Raw genomic sequence first — 19,690 nt, forward strand, 5'->3', positions numbered from 1 at the left:
CACGCATTGATTTAAAAAAAAAATCAATGTATGATTGGAAGAAATTTCTCACTTTTCACATTTTCACTTTAGAAAAAGTTACACAATCGACGCCCTGGGGGCTGCCCGGGACTCCTCTTCTTCTTTCCCCCGTCTTTATCTCCCACCTTTTCGCGTTGACCCGAGTTCCCACGTGTCTTCGAGAAATTCGATAAAAACCGGATCACGAAATTAGATGCTTAACAGTCGTTGAATGTTTGAAGCGTGCATTTATCGCGTGGGAATAATGCTTATATGTGTACAATGCATCGCGATTCGTTTATAAAACGCGAGCGGGAATCTTGAAACTCGAGATTTATACATCGTCTTCCGGTTATCGCGATAAAGGCGTGGGAAAAATGAGACCGATGATAAAAGTGAATCCGAGTGAGATGCAGAATAGAAATATTAAATGAAAAATTCGTGGATCTAATCATTTTTTAGATTAAAAATTAATTCTTTGATTTAAGAAAATAATAGAATTATAATAAAAATATGTATTTAAAAAAAAAGAATCGTCTATTTTTTTTCTAATTCAGGAAAATTATGTAATTAATTCTACGAATTCTAATGCGGACAAATAAAACCGAATCGTTTCGAATGAAACGCATATTTTATTTTGTAAATGTAAAAATTCCTCTTAACATGCGAAGACGTTAAAAATGCAGTGGCGATTGCATTTCGATATATGGCAAAGGATCCAGAGCGTTTTCCAAGACAATCCGATCGACCACGATTTAGAATCTAAGTACTATGAAGTAGAAACATACGCATGCGAGCTCAAAAAATCAAGCGCAGTCAAATATACGCATCATAATTTAAAAAAAATCATTAAAAATAGTTAAACAGAAAAGAATTGATGCTGCAAGAACTTACTTAAATATCTTAAATATATATATATATACACACACATACTTCAAATAATTAATGCCGCGTTTTTGTCCTTAGATTCTTACAAAAAACGTCTTTTTTCGCAGCGAAAAGTGATGTATATTGTACACTTAAAACTAAAAATTAATTTTGTTCCTTAACTCTAAAATTAATTAATCATTACGATTCCTTACAATTTGTACTGTCGCGGTGTTACAAATATTATGACTCACACTCAACTTTGGGGTAACTTTTAAAGTGTCAGTCTTACTGAAACGATGCTGTGTCAAATTTAATTATAAATAATTATGATGAATAATTGCACACTTTCATGTTCAAAACTTCTTACGAAATCATTCCTTTTCCTCTTTTTTTATCTATCTTCATTTTGATTTTTCGCATTTCTGTGAGACAGCTTTTTTTTTACAGGCGCTTTACTTAGGTGAGACTACTATAGTAAGGCCATAGTGAAAATATTTAATTAATATATAAGCGATATTTTAGAACATTATCAGGCCGACATTTATGAATGTGTGCCATAATTATGAGTTTCCGTCTGATGTTAATCATATACATATAATTTTTTTCCATCATGATTTTATCATGATTTTCCGTTTGATGTTAATCACACATAATTTTTCTTTCATCAGTATAAATTACTAATATTATTTTATGTATATGTACACATGTTTTCAATGCGTTTTAACAGTGATAGAAACGATTTCTTCCACGTATGCATTAAATATCGGCGTAAGAATAAAATATATTAGTTGTTTCGTGGAAAACTTTCTTCCTACAAAAACATTAAATAGTTCTATTCACAATATAATTACAGATGCTACGATAAGTCACGCCAATATTGTTGCGTTTATTAATAACAGTAATTATAAAGGCACATGTCAGAAAAAAGTTGTGGCTTGTTCTCACTATTGCTTTAAACGATCTCACGAACGTTTTGTAAAGAGGAACCTTTTGTGTAATTCGATTAATTTTTTCTTAAATTGGTCTCCCGTGAACGCGGAATCTGTATAAGCATGTATAGTCCAGTTGTCCATGATTGCTGTGTATCCTTAATTCTACATATTCGTATGGTTGATTGATATCTGTGTTCTGTATAAGTAAATATTGATAAATAAAAATAATATATATAACATATATTGTAATAAAACTAAAAATTGAGAAATTTACCTGAACTGGAAAATATTGCAGATTATCAGAATACGTAAATTCGTAATTACCAAACATTACAGGCTCGGGATCATTCTCACTCGTCAATCCCTGCAAAAAATATATGTATATATAAAAAGACTGATTAATAATATTTTATACACAAGAGGAGAAAAACTGTTTAACATACCCAGACATTAAATTTCCTGGGTGCGCTTGACATGTTCTCATTCGATAAGATCAATTTGGGAACATGCTCAAGAGTGAAGCCGGTTACATAAATGGCGCTTCGCAATTGTATCAGGAGATATCCGGGAAAATCTTGAAAAGCCCAACAAACACCAGGTTGTATCGGATTCCGCTGTATTACTGTCCGCGGATTGTTGCTTTCGTAATACAACGTAAAACCGAACAATGTGAAGGCTCTTGACTTTATATCATAGCGCTGAGTACATCGCGTGCTAACGATCTGACCTCCTATGGTTGTACAAATACAAGAAATGTATTCCTATTGCAACTATACACATTTATACAGGGTGTCTGACATAAGGTGTCACACCGAAAATATATGTACAAGTAGATCTTGTTATTTGGAGACAATTTTCCCATGACCTTCCAGAACATTTTTGCTGAGAAAAAATAGTCTCCAAATATCAAGTATTTTTTCGGTGTGACACTTTATGTCAGACACCCTGTACATATTTGTTCTCTGATTTATTAGTGCGACACAATACCTGCCGATTCCAAAGCGTAATCTACTTGACCAGTTTTGTCTGCGTCATATATTTGCAAAACTTCCTTCGCTATTTTGCGCATGTGTTCATCTGAGACGTGAAGATTTGCATTTCCAGCATCATTATTAAAAACTGTTTGACCTATCAAAAAGAAATATTTGTAATTCTCAACATTAATAACGTATGAATATTAAAATATAATCAACAGTCTATTAGCTTTAGTTTGAAACCTTCTCTCTTGTAAGATGCAAGTAAATTCTGACTGATTTTGGCCAGATCTTCTTTCGAAAGTCCGGGAAGATAACTAAATAAAATCTTTTCCACGTGTTTTTCTAAATCATGATTTGCGACGGACTCTGCATTGGCATTGCAACAAGATTTTAATTCCGAGTAGAGCTCGCGTAGTTTCTCGAATTCGTATTTGATAACTTTTAGCTCATTATACATTACATTGTTCAGTTCATCAACATCCAATTTACTTTCCAAATTATCAATCTTGTCCTGGAAATATCATAGAGAATCTCGAAAGCTCCATAATTATTAATTATTAAATAATTAATGTGCATATTTTAAACTTACATTATATTCTTTCCGGAAATCAGCATCGCTTTGTTTTTGATCTTCCAAAACTCGAGTAATATTTATAAGATATTCCTATATAAAATATTAAATAGCTCAATAACAAATAGAAAAAAATAAGTATATTTAACGTAGGAAAATATAGATTTATACCATTTGATTTGTTTGTTCGTTTTCAAGTATTTCTATCCTGCTGACCAAATCAGATTTGCTAGCCGAATCGTCTGTGAGTATTTCTTTATCAATCGATTTTTCTTCAATACTTTTACTCCTATGATCATCCAGTTGTATGTCAGGTAATAATTTTTGTGTCGTTGTCTCCGATACAGTTTTAACGTCAGAGAGAAGGGAAAAATATTGCATTACGCACCAACCACCTGAAATAAATTCCACATTATCCATTAATTTTTATTATAATTATAAGAATATCATCTCCTTCTCCTGTTACTGTATTGAGCTACAGTGTTCCAATACGAAAATTAGTGCCACACGACTGTCGAGTTATTCAATTTATAAACACAATGACATTTTAGATGGCACATACATCAATTACACGGTGTAATTGTTCGAAGTGGAACTATTATACAATATTGTAACTGAGAGAAGGATAGACGAAGAAACTCACCGTTTCGATGACATCGATCGCAATCACAGTTCCAAGTTTTTCAAGCACAACACACTCCGACTTATAAAACACCCAATAGAGTAATTCTCCCTCTATCCTTCTCTCCCGTCATTATAAATTTATTTTCTTTTTTTAATTTAAATCTCATAAAACGTTTGATTGTGACACTAGGACGCTATATCACTCTTAACAGATTGTGTTCACAAAAGGACTACTAATATTGTACACATGAAAAATATTTTATTAAGTATGAACGTGCTTTTACAATCTATATATATTATCTAACGATCATTGTTACATCAAAATATTATTGTACCATATTCTCTTAATGTAAGAAAGAAAATATATATATGTGTGGTGGTTAACTGAGAAAATTATAAATTTTATTTCATTCAATATAATTATTTAATTTGTGTATATATATATATATATATATATATATTATAATTTATAGTATGTATAGAATAGAATTTAATATCAGAAAAACATTAAATATATATATTTATAACATATGTAACAAAAATGACTGACTCTGACGTGAACTAGATAATGACCAGCTATAGTTTGAAATATAACAGATATGTATATATGTAAATATAATTATATGTAAGATATATAGCAACAATATATAGATATATTTTATATAGCATATATATCTTCACACACAATGCAACATTAGTTCATTAGTAAAAACAAAAAACCAACAAAGCATTAACTGACAGTCAGTACATAAATTAGGATAATTCATATTGAATCCCAATTTAAATATACAGAACAGAGAAAAATATCTTTAAAACGATATTCAGCATAATATATTATTTGGTATGTTATTTGGCATTGACAATCTATATATTATAAATAAAATTTAAATAAATTTAAAATAAAATTGATAAGTGCATATATCATTCCAGGAATTAGCAAAATTTTACAATTCTAATGCGAGAAACAATATGATAATAATATATACTTTGTCATAGAGCAAAATAAAAACAAAAACGATGGTTAAGTTACACACAAATATTAACTTAAGATAAAAAAAATGGACGAAGAAAGTATGTCACATTTTCTTATAAAAGATCTTTCGTCATATCACAACATTACTTACTATTGTAATAACAATTTCTTGTGTAATGTTATATTATTTAATTTTGATATTAATATTTTGTAAAAAAAAAAATAAATACTCAATATACCATCTTCATCCATTTAAACTGAATTATATAGGTATATAGTTAGGATTATAATGTACTATTCTAAACCCCAATTTTTCAGTTAATCACCACTTAATATTCCACCCAATAGGAGGCATTTCAGGCAAAGACACGTTCACACAGGGTAAGAGGTGCATGAAATAGTTTTTAGATTCTGCAAAGTAGCTTATGAATAACTCATAGTAAAAAGATGTTAGGTTGATAATATAGTTAAAGATGTGATAAGTCGTCTCAGTGACACCGTATTGGACATTGCGCAGAGAGTCCACACAGGTAAAGAAATGTTTCTGCGCGATGTAAGTCCCTGAAACAAAAAGAAAACGAAGGCCAGGATAGGTTTGTGCGCCTTTTTGGTGCTGCGGTCCCGCGAAAGACATTGAAGTCTGACTGTGCTTGATTGGTTTAGATATGATGTGGATCGATGAGAAAACGTAGAGTCTGGAGAGATGTTTTTTTTTTTTTTGTTTAAATTCCTTAAACAGAAAGATGTAAAACCACTTACCAAACAAAAGAAGTAATGGAAGAAGTGTAATCCATAGAATCCTCGGACCTTTTTCTTGCAGCCACTTCCTTACACCGGTAAAATGACTTAGCAACCAAGCATCGAGGACGAGCATTCTGACAAAGAAAAAGTATGCATTGTGTGTATAACGATCCAAAGCTTGCCATAATGCACTCCACTTGGATTCTATAAATAACAGTCAATGAAATATTATTAGTTATAAAATAATTAAATACACTTATATATAATAATAAATATGTAATTAAAAAATTAATAAATATAATAATACATTATTATTTCTATTACTAAGTGCCAATACCATTGTAAGATCGATAAGCTCGTGCATCATAATACTGTCTTCTATTGGTTTTAAATTTGAAAAATTCGACGGTTTTCTTGAACCAAATGGTAATGAAAGTTGTAAGATATGTAATCCATTGCACGATCCTCCATCTTTGGTCAGTCTTGACTGATGATGATGTCAAGGTCTCCTCCAATTCAGTATCAGAATCAGTTGCGTTATACTTTCCAATAAAGTTTAAAGGAGAGTTTGACCATGATAAATATCTATTAATATAAAATATTGTTTTCACTCTTTCAATCAACAAAAGTTTTGTTTTAAAATATAAAACAAAAACAAAATGTACCTGGTCGAAAAATCTGAGGAGTATCCAGGCTGCGAATAAATTATTTCTTTGTGAGTCTTGTACTGTTCTATATGTGTTCTTTTATATACAGTTTTTGTGGAAGAATTTGGTACATCTGACACATTGTGATCAATATCAAACTATAAAATTCAAAAAGTTAATTGTTTTAGAAAGTTTATATATATATGCATGTGTATATGTGTTCGTAGGTGTTTAAACAGTATTAATTTAAGATAATGATACTTACTGAATAAAGAGAGCTTCTGTTCTTAAAATCAACAGTATCCATATCACTAATTCCACTTTCTGTCTCTTTTTGTGAAATTTGACTTAAGCTTTGATGAGAGACTTGAGGTACGATGCTCTCACAATCCGCATGTATAGGCCGCCGCGACATATTAGGCGTTGCTAATACACCGGGAGCTATCTCATAACGACATTGTGATGTTTGCGAATACGTATAATCGGTCTTTGGAAAAACACTACAACATTTATACAAAGCCTTATTGCTTATATGTAAACAGAGTTAAGCTTTGTTTTAAGTGGTATTTATATAATTTCTAAAATATTATCAATATCACATCAACCTGCTCAATGTGACTCAAAAGATACTGTATATTAGTGATATTAGAAGCTACTGTTTACAAATATTTTTTTCTGAACAACGTTGTATTTTTAAGATAAAAGTGCACAGTTAGGCAAGTGTGATTACAAGAATTTCATCAACATGTAATAATTTATAATAATTATTTATGTATATTTTATATAATAAATATATAATTTGATAGTTATTTATATATATTATTGTATAATATATATTTTAATACATATATACATATATATAATTGAATATTTGAGGCTCTAATAAATAAATAATAAATATATAATATGTATATTTACAATTAAATATGAAGAAATTCTTGTTTTCAAAAAATAATACATACTTCCACCATTCGTTGTACTGCTTGTAAATTTCATAAGCAGATCCTGGTCTACTTGGAGGATCTTCTCTCTCCCCTTCTTCAGATGAATAATCACTGGTAAGTATCCTGTGCGGTGTAACACTTTTGCGCTTTTCCTCGACCTTTTGATTAGCCAAATTCTCTTTACTTTCACTCTGACCATTTATAAATATTTGTCTCTTAGCTCTTTGACGTTCCGAGCGTCGTTCCGCTTTCCTTGTCGTGACAGTGGAATTCTCGGATTTTGTACTTTGAGTATCCGTCACACTTTCTGTTACAGATCCTTCTTTAGTCTCCTCAATCGTATCCATACTTTTATCATGCATTTTACCGATGCTGCCAGTTCTGTAAAAGAAAACACAAGCAAGATAAAGCAAGCTCATAATTCATGCAAATAACAAACTTTAAGGTTTCAGTTTACTCACAGCGATCTGGAACCAGATCTCCTGCTACTCGTCACTTCTCCAGGTGTATGAGATCTCTCCCGGCTTTTATTTCTGAGATCATAGTGATGCTCCGTCACCTCCAGCTCTGGCAAAGAATGGTTCAGGATCATAGGGGTGTGGGAACGTGACCTGCTCCTGCTACGCAGCTCATAATGATGCTGCTCACTCTCCATCTTCCTGTCAAACAGAGAAATATAACCCGGCTACAGAAATACAGAAGAAAAATTGGAGAGGAACGAAACGCAGTTTCTCTAACTCAAAACAGTCTCGCCATAGGCCGAGCAATGCGGTCAAGAGATTCCACTTTCAGGAAAAAGACATACAAGAAATCTCGCTGGCAAGCATATGCCCAACTACAGCTAAAAATAGTCCCCTCCCCGAAGGACAGCCGCGATCCTTCTTTCGCCGGATGATCCCTATTTCTAGTCTCTCTCTCCTCCCCTTCTCCGCGGATCTCGACTCCAAAAACTCGCCAAGTTCACGCGAGAAGGATGACGCGTCTCTCGCTTTCTCTCACCCTTTCCGAAAATCAATCGGCGACGTGGAAACCGCGTCGTTTTATCGCAGTGCTAATCTCTCCCGATCACGCTGCCTCGAGGAACAGCTCACCCGGAGTTGTGTATGTCACTCTTACATATACATATATATGTGCATATAGATATGTATGTATATGCGTATCTCGCGTCTTAGGTCGCGCAAGATAATCTACGCACTCTCGCGTTTACGCAAAAGTCACAAAAGTGTCGCGCGCGAGTACACCGTTATTTATAGAAAACTCACCGTTTCTTCCGCGCGCGCGAACTAACGGGACGCGCAAAGTCTCGTTGCGCAATACGCGCGCGACCGCGAGAACGCGATTCAATTGAAAAACTAACCCTTGCCCCCCTCCCCACTCTCCTCCACCAAGACGATAGGCGCGCAGTTCACGCAGCTGCCGCGAATATGTTCACGGTGTTCGCGCATGTGTGTGTACACATGTGTGTATCATTGGCGTCCGCAGGGGGCAAAAGGGGGCATTTGCCCCCTTGGAATTTAATAAAAAAAAATTTTAAGCATTTATAATTCTTTTTTAAGTAAACACTGCAATTTATTTGTATATTTATTAATATTAAAAAAAAGAATTAAAAATAAATATTATAAAAATGAAATTTGAGAAAATTATTAAAACCAAAAATAAGTAAGAAAATTTTAACCATGCTCCCCTTTTCTGAAAAAATCTGAGGACGCTCATGTGTGTAATTAGTGCGCGCGCGCGCATGATTTATGCGATGATTCATATATTGTACATATAATTATGCCTATAAGGGGAGATACTCATCGTCTGTGAAGGAGAAGAATAATTATTCATCATTTTTACGTAATTTTTGTATTATTAATTTAAAAGGAAGACACTTATTTTAGTGTAAGTATATAAATATGAATGACATAGTTGACAGATTATCTCTTATTTGTGCTCGTATTTTTTGAATTATATGTGTGTTAACGCAGATATATATATATATATATATTTTGCTCTATATAATTAAGATTGCATAAAGCGCAAAAAATACGTATAGATTCTGTCAATTATATATATATGTGTATATATAAACGTATAATTCATAAAAAGATATAAACATGTTTTTAACATCGATAAAGTAAATTCCTGTTTATATTCGTTTACCATAAAATAATGTTTTTTTTTAGATAGATCTAAATGTTGCGAAAAGATGATACTAGAGGGCGCTACTGGTCCTTTTTGTTTCTCGAAAAAGATTGAGCAGAGAATGTGAACACACATATATCTAAGAGAAAATTAATTTTTTTCTTAATTTTCAAACATATGTCATCTTTTCAACAAATTACATAAATATGTAAGTATTAAATTGTGTTCGTATAAAAGAGAATTTCTCTCAATTTTATATTTTTTGTATTAAAAGAAATATACATATATATTTTTATAACCTCGCGTAACACGCGTAAAATAAAACTAAAATTATTATTATTATTAATTATTAAATTATTAATCCATAATAAACTTCTCGTGAAAAACTACATCGCGAGTTTCTTTTAGGAATTAGACAAAAATAGAGACTCCGAGAGAGAATATAAGTATCACGATATGTATAGAAGAAGAGAGCGAGAGAGAAGAAAGAGAAAGAGAGAGAGAGCGGCGCGTGCGCGCGCGCATGCGCAGCGCCGGCGGCGCGTTATAAATATACATATAACACGCATGAAGCGAAACGAGCGAGCCGACCGGGATGAAGTTGTCAGCAGAGTACAGTGATCGTATGATGGCGCAACATGTCGGCCGTTCGCGTTTCGCGCCGGCAACGATTCTTTTACTACTTGTTCCCGCGTGTGTCTCCGAGCTAGTGAACGTGAACGGGACGACGTCGTCGTTGACGACGACGACGACGGCGTCGGGGACGTCGAAGACGATCCTTCGTTACGACGCCAGCCCGTCGCGCGTCCTCCAGGCGCCCACGATAAGGACGGCGGCCCCGTTGTGGGCAGCGTCGGACCTTCCCGAAAATCGTCGACCGGAAGTCGTGTTCCTGGGGACCGGCTTCAGCTCACGCCTCGCGCTGCGATGGTCGCCGTCGAGCCGCGACTGTCCGACCCACTCGGACGACAACCTCTTGGAGATATTGTGGACGGCGTTTATGCACGACTTCGCGATCTACAAATTTCGAAGTGTGCCCGAAAATCTGACGGTGAACCTCTATTTTTGTTGGAGAGAACACGAGAGGGACGACGATGACGACGTGGACGACGGTGACGGGAGCAGCTGGATCCACTTCGGCGATCGCGTCTCAATTAAATTCCCGGTGAAACGACAGCCGTAAGTAACGAGCGAACTGACTATATTTAGGGTTTTCCACTCCTTTTCTTCGAGTGACAATTACCTGTCATTCTGTCAATCTTCGTGTTCGCGTATTTTTTTCGTTCCTCCGTGAACTTCTTTTCTTCTGTGCTTTATCTTTTTCCGGGCGTGAGTCACAGGATAAATGTAGGAGTGACTTCCTGAAGAAAGGTTTAAAAATAATAATTATAGATCAATTATTTGTAAAGATAGAGAGAGAACAAATGACGCATATAAAAAGAGATGAAATTACAGAAAATGCAAGCATTTTGCTGGATATCATTATCATTATTATCAAAGCAGTATTTATATTAAAGGTCTCGCGAGAGATTCGTGCGAGAGTTTCATTAATTAAGGCAATTACACAAACTCGATGCATCGAATCAAGGTTAAATCATGGTTCAATTAGTGTACCGTAAACATCGTGTATTAAATAAATATAAGATTATTAATTATTATTGATATCACATTATTATTAGTAATTAAATAGGAAGTTATTTAAGAAAATATATACCCAAATATATAGCAAACTGACATTATTAAACGTCAAAATGACGTCATTTTGACATATCGTCATATAGACGTCAAAATGACGTACGTTTGCTACCTGAGTATTTTATTGTACTTTGTGAAATATATACATATAATATTGCGTTATATAATATTCACACTTGGTCAAGGTACATATTCCGCGTATAATTTTTCCGTCACTTTTCGCTGAAATAAGGATATTTCTGAATAATTGCCAATTATTCTTCCAGAGTTCTGACACGTGTCTGTCGAAGGTATTTAAAAAATGTATAAAACTCGATAACAAACAGTCTGTAGTATCCATTTGACGTAAACAAAATATTATTTTGCCGATATAATAAACTAGAGTGTATCTCTCTTTCTTTAAATTCCAAGAAGAAAGAGAAGTCATTCGCCTCTCTCTGCGATATTCTCGTCTATAAATTGTTTACACTGCGAAAAGGCGAAAACTGTTATTATATGCGTTATCGCGGATCCCCGATATTGTATATGAAACACACGCACGAATTTATCTGTTCGCATTCGTTCCCACGAATATTACGCTCTGATTTACGAGTGAGACGAAGGCGAAAAAGGAAAGGAACAATTAGTCACCTAACGTAGTCGCAATGCGCATAACACAACATACGCGGATCGTTTAATTTTCAATAAATCACGACAGTTCCAACCAGACTGTTTATTCGACATCAATACGACTCTCGTATAGAGAAATTAGACGTGTCGGATTATACGGGATATATATGTAATGGAGGAACGATAAAACGCTCGTCGGAAAACGATAACGCATATATTTTATCGCCTTGCGACGCAAAGAATGTGCAACTTTAGACGCGCGCGCATTTGGACGCCTCGTATCGGGGGCAAAAGGAATTTGTCTAACGTCAAAACGCGCGACACGATATTATTGTATATATGGTACGTGTTATGTCAGTTGTCAGATCTGTTTAATCATTGACCGAGCGTCTCCTTCTTTTTCTTCTTCTTTCTCTTTCTTGCTGGCGACTATCCAGCCGCATCTCTGCGATTCAATAGATACTTCAAACTTGGCGTCCCACGTTTAATGAACAAAAATAGATTTGACCCGTATTTATTTCGCCCTTTTCCCACAAACCTTCTTCCTTTGCGTAAACACAAAATTTGCGCGAAATTGCGCAAAATTTATTGCCTTCGACAACACTGTTGTGCAGTGTAATAAATATTGTTTTGTGTAATATATATATATATATACATGTAGTAAACTCTGACGTTTTAAGTGTCAAAATGACGTCAGTTTGACGTTTAACGACGTCAGTTTGTTACTTATATTTCTTATCTTTTCGAGATGCCTTTTACAAAAGGTGATTTTATATTAAAAAGTAATATCGATTCAACCACTTTCACACCCTGACTTGAGACTGAAAGTGTTTTGCGCTTCAATAACTTTATTTCTCTATCGAGTAATATTTCTATAATATTTTTGTAACGATAGTAATTATTATTTTTTTTTTTTTTTTTAGAAGGAAAAAGATTTTTAACGAGAGAATAATTCTCAGAGTATAAAATACAGACTTTATTTTTTCTCTCTTAATTATTTATATTTGATATTTCAAGAAAGAATACATTCGATATCGATACGAAGATTAAACGATTACGTTTTATAGCACATTAATGTCACAGTTTTTTTTTATCGACGATCTAGAATATCGTTATCTAAATCTTACGAAGACGATAGCCTTATTTATGAAAGGACTCTCGTTACATATATTTCACCGTAATTCATTCTGTAAATTGAACGAGGTGTCGATATGAATCTTGATATAATAATTTTTACGCATCGCCTCGATATATTAGTATAGTAATTTATCGATTTTTTAAAATTTATTTATATAAATTTATTTAACTTATTAATTATTTATTTAATTTATTACTCTCCAAATTTCTTGGAGTGGAATCTCAGCCCAAAAGAATAGAATCTTATTTTAAAAGAGTAAATTCTCACTCCAAGAAATTTAGAGAGTAATTATTTATATAATTATTCAATTAATTTTATAAGAAGTTATTATTAATTATTTACAACAAGATAATGAACATGGGCATCCGCAGAGAATCGGTAAAAAAATTAAGCATTTACTCTCCTTTTGAATAAATACTGGAATTTGTATATTTAATATTATAAAAGAAAATAATAAAATAAAAAAATTAAGAAAGAACAAAAATAAGAAACAAAAAAACTTTAATATAATGCTCTTCTAGAAAAAATTTTGTAGACGCCCATGACAATGAGAGAGTTTAAAGATTAATTTTCTATTGTAAATTTTATAGGCATGGAGAAGAAAAATTTTTTCGTGAACGACGAAATGATCATCAGTTTCTTGATGACCCCAAAACTGTCATCCCGCAAAATTACACAGACACGCATATCGAAGGGTTACGAATCGAGACGGCCGAGAAAGAACCCACTCACAGCGAGGAAGGAATTCCCCAGATCCGGGCTGGGACTAAGGCGGTAATCCGTTTATTCGGCACCGGTATCACTCCAGATACTCTGATCACCTTCACCGACATGCCAGCGGAAAGGGGCACCGTTTGCGATAAAATTAAAAGTAACGAGTTTCGAGTGAGTATAGTGGAGTTTTGAGTTCGACGTTAGAGGAGAGAAATTGCAAAAAGACTTATCTGACTTATTATTTATATTTAGGTGGAAAATGTAGAGGAGAGCACAGCGACCGTTAGCGTAGTACTTCCTCTGGGATCGTCATTTTACGTATGCGCAAAACGGCCGATGGGAAAAGATAAGGACCAGGTACTCTTTAAACATCAAGGAATCGCACTGTATAATACTGTGAGCATACATATATATTTCTCTCGTTTTTTCTCTGCATCTTTTATTCTATTTATAGAGCATGTAGATTTATATATATATACATATAAGCTTCTTCATTGATATAAAATTACTAAGTGAGTTACTGAGTGAATACAATTATTTATAGTTCAGGACTTTCAGATCCGCACATATGAGAAATTACTACCGCTCTGGCTCAGTATCATCATCATTCTCATTTGTCTCTGTTTTTCCGCGCTTTTCTCCGGTCTCAATCTCGGTTTAATGGCGATAGATAGGACCGAATTGAAAATACTCGTCAATACCGGTACAGAAAGAGTAAGCAAAATGTTTGTTTTTGTATATATCTATTCAGCGTTTTTTATTTTTTTCCCTCTTTTTCACTTACGTTGCACTATTCCACTATTCGTTATAGGAGAAAAAATATGCGAGAACTATTCAGCCCGTAAGAAATCACGGGAATTACCTTTTGTGTTCGATTCTGTTTTCCAACGTTCTTGTCAATTCGGTGTTCACGATATTGTTGGATGAGTTGACATCCGGGATTGTTGCTATTATCTGCTCGACGTTAGCTATTGTCATTTTCGGCGAAATTTCGCCGCAGGTATGTTTGTCGCGCAAATTACGACGCTTTTTCTACTCATTTACCTCCAAATCTTTATGATCTCGAGTCTAACGATACGATATTGTTTTGTAGGCTATTTGTAGCAGGCACGGATTGTGCGTCGGTGCGAAGACCATTTATCTCACCAAAATAACGATGCTAATCACTTTTCCATTAAGTTACCCAATCAGTAAACTCCTAGATGTTGTTCTTGGCGAAGAGATCGGCAATGTGTATAATCGAGAACGTTTGAAGGAATTGGTCAAGGTAAGAAATTAAGCGATCCAGTAGTAGTATAATTGAATTAGAATGCCTTATGATATAAAAGACAGTAGTTTATAGAGTGGAAAATGATTTTTATGCAATATTTAACAATATTAATGTATTACTTTTACACGAATAATTACGATTACCTAATCCTTATTAATCTTTAATTAAGAATTGATAGTGTTCGCAAAAATTCAAATAGCTTGTATGTAGAAAAGTATTATTAGAAGTGTTTGGGAAATGCATGAATATTTGAAATTGATATATTAATACTATACAGGAACCTTTCTAGGTAACGAATGAATACAACGATTTAGAAAAAGATGAAGTAAATATAATTGCAGGAGCGTTAGAACTGCGGAAGAAGACCGTAGCGGATGTAATGACCAGAATCGAAGATGTATATATGTTGAACTATAACGCTGTTCTAGACTTTGAAACTGTGTCTGAGATTATGAAATCAGGTACGATTAACATTTTATGCAAGCTTTAACGACGCCCCATCTATATCACAATTGGCATTCATAATTCCGAAGATATTATCAGTTTAATTAAACATTTATTACAGATAAATCTTGCATTAGATAAGCATTTAGTCTTACCAAGAGACATTTGCCAGTTATTTAATCTTGATCGGATGTAGATTTTTGTATTTTGCGGAACATGGTGCAATGCTTGTCAAATTAATTGATAGATTTTATTTTTAGGATATTCGCGTATACCGGTGTACGAAGATATAAGAACGAATATAGTGACGTTGCTATATATCAAAGATCTTGCATTTCTTGATCCTGACGATAATATGCCGCTCAAGACACTTTGCCAATTTTATCAAAATCCATGTAATTTCATTTTTGAGGATGTTACATTAGATATAATGTTTAAACAATTCAAAGAAGGTCTGTATATGATACAATTGAGTGTTTATATATATATATTTTTTAATAAAAATATAAGAGAGCAGAGAGTAATAACAGTTACACATATTTATCTTATAGGTAATAAAGGCCACATGGCTTTTGTGCAAAGAGTTAACAACGAAGGCGAAGGTGATCCGTTTTACGAGGTGATTGGTTTGGTTACGTTGGAAGATGTTATTGAGGAATTAATTCAGGCTGAGATTATTGACGAGACAGATGTATTTAGTAGGTTTTGTTTTATTACTTATATGCAAAGTTCTCTTGCAGCAAAATTGAAATATATATTATATATATATATATATATATATATATATATATATATATATATATATAATCTATAAAGCACTATTTAACAAGTGCACTGGATATTGATTTTTGCAGCGGATAATAGAAGTAAACGTAAAAGACAAGTTCGTCAAAAAGTACCAACTGATTTCACCATATTCGCGGAGAAGAAGGAAAATCAACGAATTCACATCTCTCCACAGTTGACTTTAGCGATGTTCCAGTACTTATCTACAAGTAAGACACAATATTTAAAAAGCGGATCTATAAATTGTATGTCAGATTTATAATTATATATTATATGCGATTTTTAGCTGTGGACACGTTTAAACCAGACATTATATCGGAGACGATCCTACGACGTTTACTGAAGCAAGATATTATTTATCACGTCAAAGTGAAATCGCGTGAAAAAGCTAAAGCTGATCCTGCCGCGATAATCTATCAACAAGGAAAAGCAGTCGATTACTTTGTGCTAATTTTGGAAGGTCGCGTCGAAGTGACAGTGGGCAAAGAAAACATGATGTTTGAAAGTGGTCCCTTCACATATTTCGGATCGCAAGCTCTTACCGCTAATATCGGGATCGGTAAGACTGAAATATATCTTACAATGAAAATATATTTTTATATATGTCTTGGATTAAATAGGAAACATTTGGATTTTGTTATGTAGCTGAATCGCCCACGAACGCGAATCCTCAGACAGTCGGTAGTATTCAATCCGTTAATCTGGATTCTATGCTGCGTCATACCTTTATACCGGATTACACGGTGCGTGCGGTGACCGAGGTATTCTACGTAAAGGTCAAAAGATCTCTGTATCTCGCAGCGAAGCGCGCTACACTTTTGGAAAGAAGGCAAAAGGATCCGTTGCCTAGTCAAGAACAATTCGACGACGAAGTGGAGAAGGTTGCAATTTCCTACATGAACAAAAAAATAGATTATAAATTTGTCACATGAAATTTGCTAATTACTTATCAAATAAAATAATACAAGTAATTCTAAATTAATTCGCAGTTGTTGCATTCTTTGGAGGAGGACGATCGCAGTGTACCTGAGTCTCCGGTGTTGCTCGCGGATAAATTCGTGGAAAACGAGAAAGGAAAGGATTCCGTGATTCATTCGCCCGTACGCAGCGTAACGGCGCCGACGTCGCCGCTTCCAGTTAGCGCCAGTCCAATTACCAATTCGAAGTTTGCCTCACCGCGAAATGATGGGAAAACTAAAAATTTATCAACAAAGGTTTCTGCTATATATATATATATGACAGTTTTAATACTAGGGTGTATACTTTCGAGAAAAACTTTGAGAACATGGTATTCTCGAGGATTTTAGTTCAACCTTGAAAAATCAAAGAATTCTCATGTGATTTGATTGGGATTCAGGGAATTTTGTAAAAAATTATCTTTTTTTGTTAATTTTATTCTTATTTAACACTTAAGAAAGATATGTCTTGACAAAATTTAAGTTTTCGTTAAAATATAATGTAATTTTTTTATTGACAATCTATTTTTAGTATCAAGATTTTATATAAACTAAAAATTTTATAGAAAATTGTTCAATTTTTTTATAGATAATATTTAAATAAATTAGTAGTTATTTATTTAATAAATAATTTTAATAAATTGGTATTTTTTAAGACGTTTATAATAAATTATTTTTTGTTTTATCTTTTAAATTTTTGTTTTATATGTATTTTTATTTTTATCAGGGAATTCTCAGGGAATTTTTTTTACAAAACTTGAATAAGATACCGTGAATACATTTATACCATACTTTTCTGTATAATGACAAAATTTATTTTAGAGCCATTTTGACATTTCAATATATTTACATATCATTTATTATGTTTATTCAAGATTCAAACGAGTCCAATGGAAACTCAGGCTAAACGCGATTCCTTAAACACGCTAGACGCGGACATTCTCGCCCGACAGTCCGAAGCCGCACGATTATTGAACACCACCAGAAGAGTCAGCGAAAATGAAGAGCGAACAAATCTCTTGCCTAAACAGGATCACTCTTAACGCTTACAGAATGGCCGACGATACTCGGTTTTGTCGGCGAGATCAATAACATTAAGAGCATCGAGCGATACAGAGCGGAACATACTGGCATGACACATATTGTTACTGTGACACTAGGTACTTCACGAATTATTTAGATATTTATCATAAGAGAAGAAAAACTTCATATTTTTAACTATTAGCTTAGAAGCTGTACTCGAGAGATGCCTCGGTTTTCTTTTATATATTTATATATATTTAAATTCTTATTTAAATTTTTATTTAAATTATTCCTAAATATACATTATCATATAAATACGTCATTTTATCGCGATAGTTTATATATGGGCTGCTCTTTATAGCTGAACTGATTGCATTAGTTCAAAGTTTATCTTTTTCTAATGTAGAATAAAAAAGATAAACTCTGAACTATATAGTGCAGCCAGTTCAACTATAAAGAACAAACCTATAGAAAAGAAAAAAGTACATAATCAATTGTTGCTAATAGATAATTTAATAGATAATTCACAATAAACATGATAAAATTCAGATATAATCATGATTATATAGAATATAGACCATCAAATTTTTCTAAATATGTGCAAAAATTCATATATAGAAGGATTATTGTAAGAATCGATTATTTTAAGAATGTTGATTCTATTTTTAAATGAAAAACTAATTCTTTGTTTATTTTGTTATACATTTTTTTATATATAATTTATTTCTAAATTTATAAAATGTTATATACATATATATGCATAGCATGCTACAGAAGAATGCTCATTATTTATCTCAATATCAGAAAATGGCATTACGGGTACAGTTTTTAGCTAATTTGGAAAAAATGATGGGAGCTATGCTGTAATAATAATGCCTTGACATTATTTTGAATATATTTTAGTACGAAGATTCATTATAAAACAATAATATATAAAATTAGCCATATATGATCACTAAAATATATATATATATATATATATATATATATTTTAAATATATATATATATATATATATATATATATATATATATATATATATTAGAATAATCAGTACAAATGGAAGAAAAGTTTGACACAAGATTAGTATATATCATTTAAATATTACTTTTCTCTGAAATCAGAGACTTTGGTTACTTATATTTCTTGGGTTGAATATGAATTTAAATATAAGGTAGATTCAAATGGCCCATTTAGTAAATAAAAAAAGGCTTGGTATACATAATTCACACATACATATAATTAATTATACTTTTATTATGTGCCTTAAGAAATTTTCTATACAGGTATTATTGTTGTGAGCTTAAATCAATTTTTATTAAGAATATAGTTTTCTTTTCTTTTTCTAGAAGTTTTATTAATGCATTAAATTCAATAATTACATTCCTAGTTCACGATTAGTGCAGTCATATACTCATCATCATTTTTCATTTTAATCTAATGAAAGAAATTTAGATAAATAACAGAAAAATGTATATTTTTTCTTATATTGTCAAGGTAAAAAATGGAGCAAAAGTTTATTTGTTGCTTAATTTGTATTGGATTTTTAATGAAAATTTAATTAAACAATAATTTAATTATTTCAATTAAATCGTTTATAATATCAATAATTAAGCTACAAAAATTATTCAATATATCTCTCACATAACT

General features: G+C 32.7%; 2 protein-coding genes and 1 long non-coding RNA gene across 8 annotated transcripts; 1 reads left to right on the plus strand and 2 right to left on the minus strand.

The window, feature by feature from the left end:
• Nucleotides 1-612: 612 nt before the first annotated feature.
• Nucleotides 613-8,684, minus strand: LOC114928248 (uncharacterized). 5 transcript variants are annotated; one of them, XM_085484243.1, is made up of 14 exons: nucleotides 8,637-8,684; nucleotides 7,741-7,938; nucleotides 7,298-7,660; nucleotides 6,601-6,835; nucleotides 6,354-6,493; nucleotides 6,026-6,273; nucleotides 5,707-5,892; nucleotides 3,522-3,745; nucleotides 3,369-3,443; nucleotides 3,020-3,290; nucleotides 2,790-2,930; nucleotides 2,246-2,532; nucleotides 2,077-2,166; nucleotides 613-1,998 (listed from the first exon to the last, which is right to left on the minus strand). In XM_085484243.1, exons 2-14 carry the CDS (start codon nucleotides 7,932-7,934, stop codon nucleotides 1,885-1,887), a joined length of 2,568 nt encoding a protein of 855 aa, XP_085340369.1. In that variant the 5' UTR covers nucleotides 7,935-7,938; nucleotides 8,637-8,684; the 3' UTR covers nucleotides 613-1,884. The 5 variants fall into 5 exon arrangements, with proteins under 5 accessions (XP_085340369.1, XP_085340365.1, XP_085340366.1 ...); XM_085484239.1 differs by lacking the exon at nucleotides 8,637-8,684 and adding an exon at nucleotides 8,542-8,630; XM_085484240.1 differs by lacking the exon at nucleotides 8,637-8,684 and adding an exon at nucleotides 8,279-8,534.
• Nucleotides 8,685-9,983: 1,299 nt separating this feature from the next.
• uex (metal transporter uex) lies at nucleotides 9,984-19,083 on the plus strand. 2 transcript variants are annotated; one of them, XM_029299344.2, is made up of 14 exons: nucleotides 9,984-10,585; nucleotides 13,439-13,733; nucleotides 13,815-13,958; nucleotides 14,121-14,276; nucleotides 14,374-14,562; nucleotides 14,656-14,829; nucleotides 15,122-15,293; nucleotides 15,537-15,728; nucleotides 15,828-15,974; nucleotides 16,131-16,271; nucleotides 16,349-16,621; nucleotides 16,708-16,943; nucleotides 17,052-17,276; nucleotides 17,894-19,083. In XM_029299344.2, the coding sequence occupies exons 1-14, from the start codon at nucleotides 10,002-10,004 to the stop codon at nucleotides 18,059-18,061; spliced, it is 3,096 nt and encodes a 1,031-aa protein (XP_029155177.2). In that variant the 5' UTR covers nucleotides 9,984-10,001; the 3' UTR covers nucleotides 18,062-19,083. The 2 variants fall into 2 exon arrangements, with proteins under 2 accessions (XP_029155177.2, XP_085340315.1); XM_085484189.1 differs by lacking the exons at nucleotides 14,121-14,276; nucleotides 14,374-14,562.
• On the minus strand, nucleotides 10,484-12,038 carry LOC146722557 (uncharacterized). Its single transcript, XR_014925039.1, has 2 exons — nucleotides 11,732-12,038; nucleotides 10,484-10,767 (listed from the first exon to the last, which is right to left on the minus strand). It is a non-coding gene; the product is annotated as an uncharacterized LOC146722557 (long non-coding RNA).
• Nucleotides 19,084-19,690: the final 607 nt, after the last annotated feature.

This window comes from Nylanderia fulva, unplaced genomic scaffold, assembly GCF_048542155.1.
Source record: "Nylanderia fulva isolate GAGA-0341 unplaced genomic scaffold, ASM4854215v1 Scaffold3, whole genome shotgun sequence".
Taxonomy (NCBI): domain Eukaryota; kingdom Metazoa; phylum Arthropoda; class Insecta; order Hymenoptera; family Formicidae; genus Nylanderia; species Nylanderia fulva.

Coding starts and splice junctions, on each gene's coding strand:
- LOC114928248 (XM_085484243.1), bottom strand. CDS start 7,934: ATGGAGAGTGAGCAGCATCATTATGAGCTGCGTAGCAGGAGCAGGTCA. Junction 3,746..5,706: donor TCCATTACTTCTTTTGTTTG/GTAAGTGGTTTT, acceptor AATTTATTTCAG/GTGGTTGGTGCGTAATGCAA. Junction 2,533..2,789: donor TTACGCTTTGGAATCGGCAG/GTATTGTGTCGC, acceptor GTACAACCATAG/GAGGTCAGATCGTTAGCACG.
- uex (XM_029299344.2), top strand. CDS start 10,002: ATGAAGTTGTCAGCAGAGTACAGTGATCGTATGATGGCGCAACATGTC. Junction 10,586..13,438: donor TTCCCGGTGAAACGACAGCC/GTAAGTAACGAG, acceptor TAAATTTTATAG/GCATGGAGAAGAAAAATTTT. Junction 14,563..14,655: donor TCGGCGAAATTTCGCCGCAG/GTATGTTTGTCG, acceptor ATTGTTTTGTAG/GCTATTTGTAGCAGGCACGG.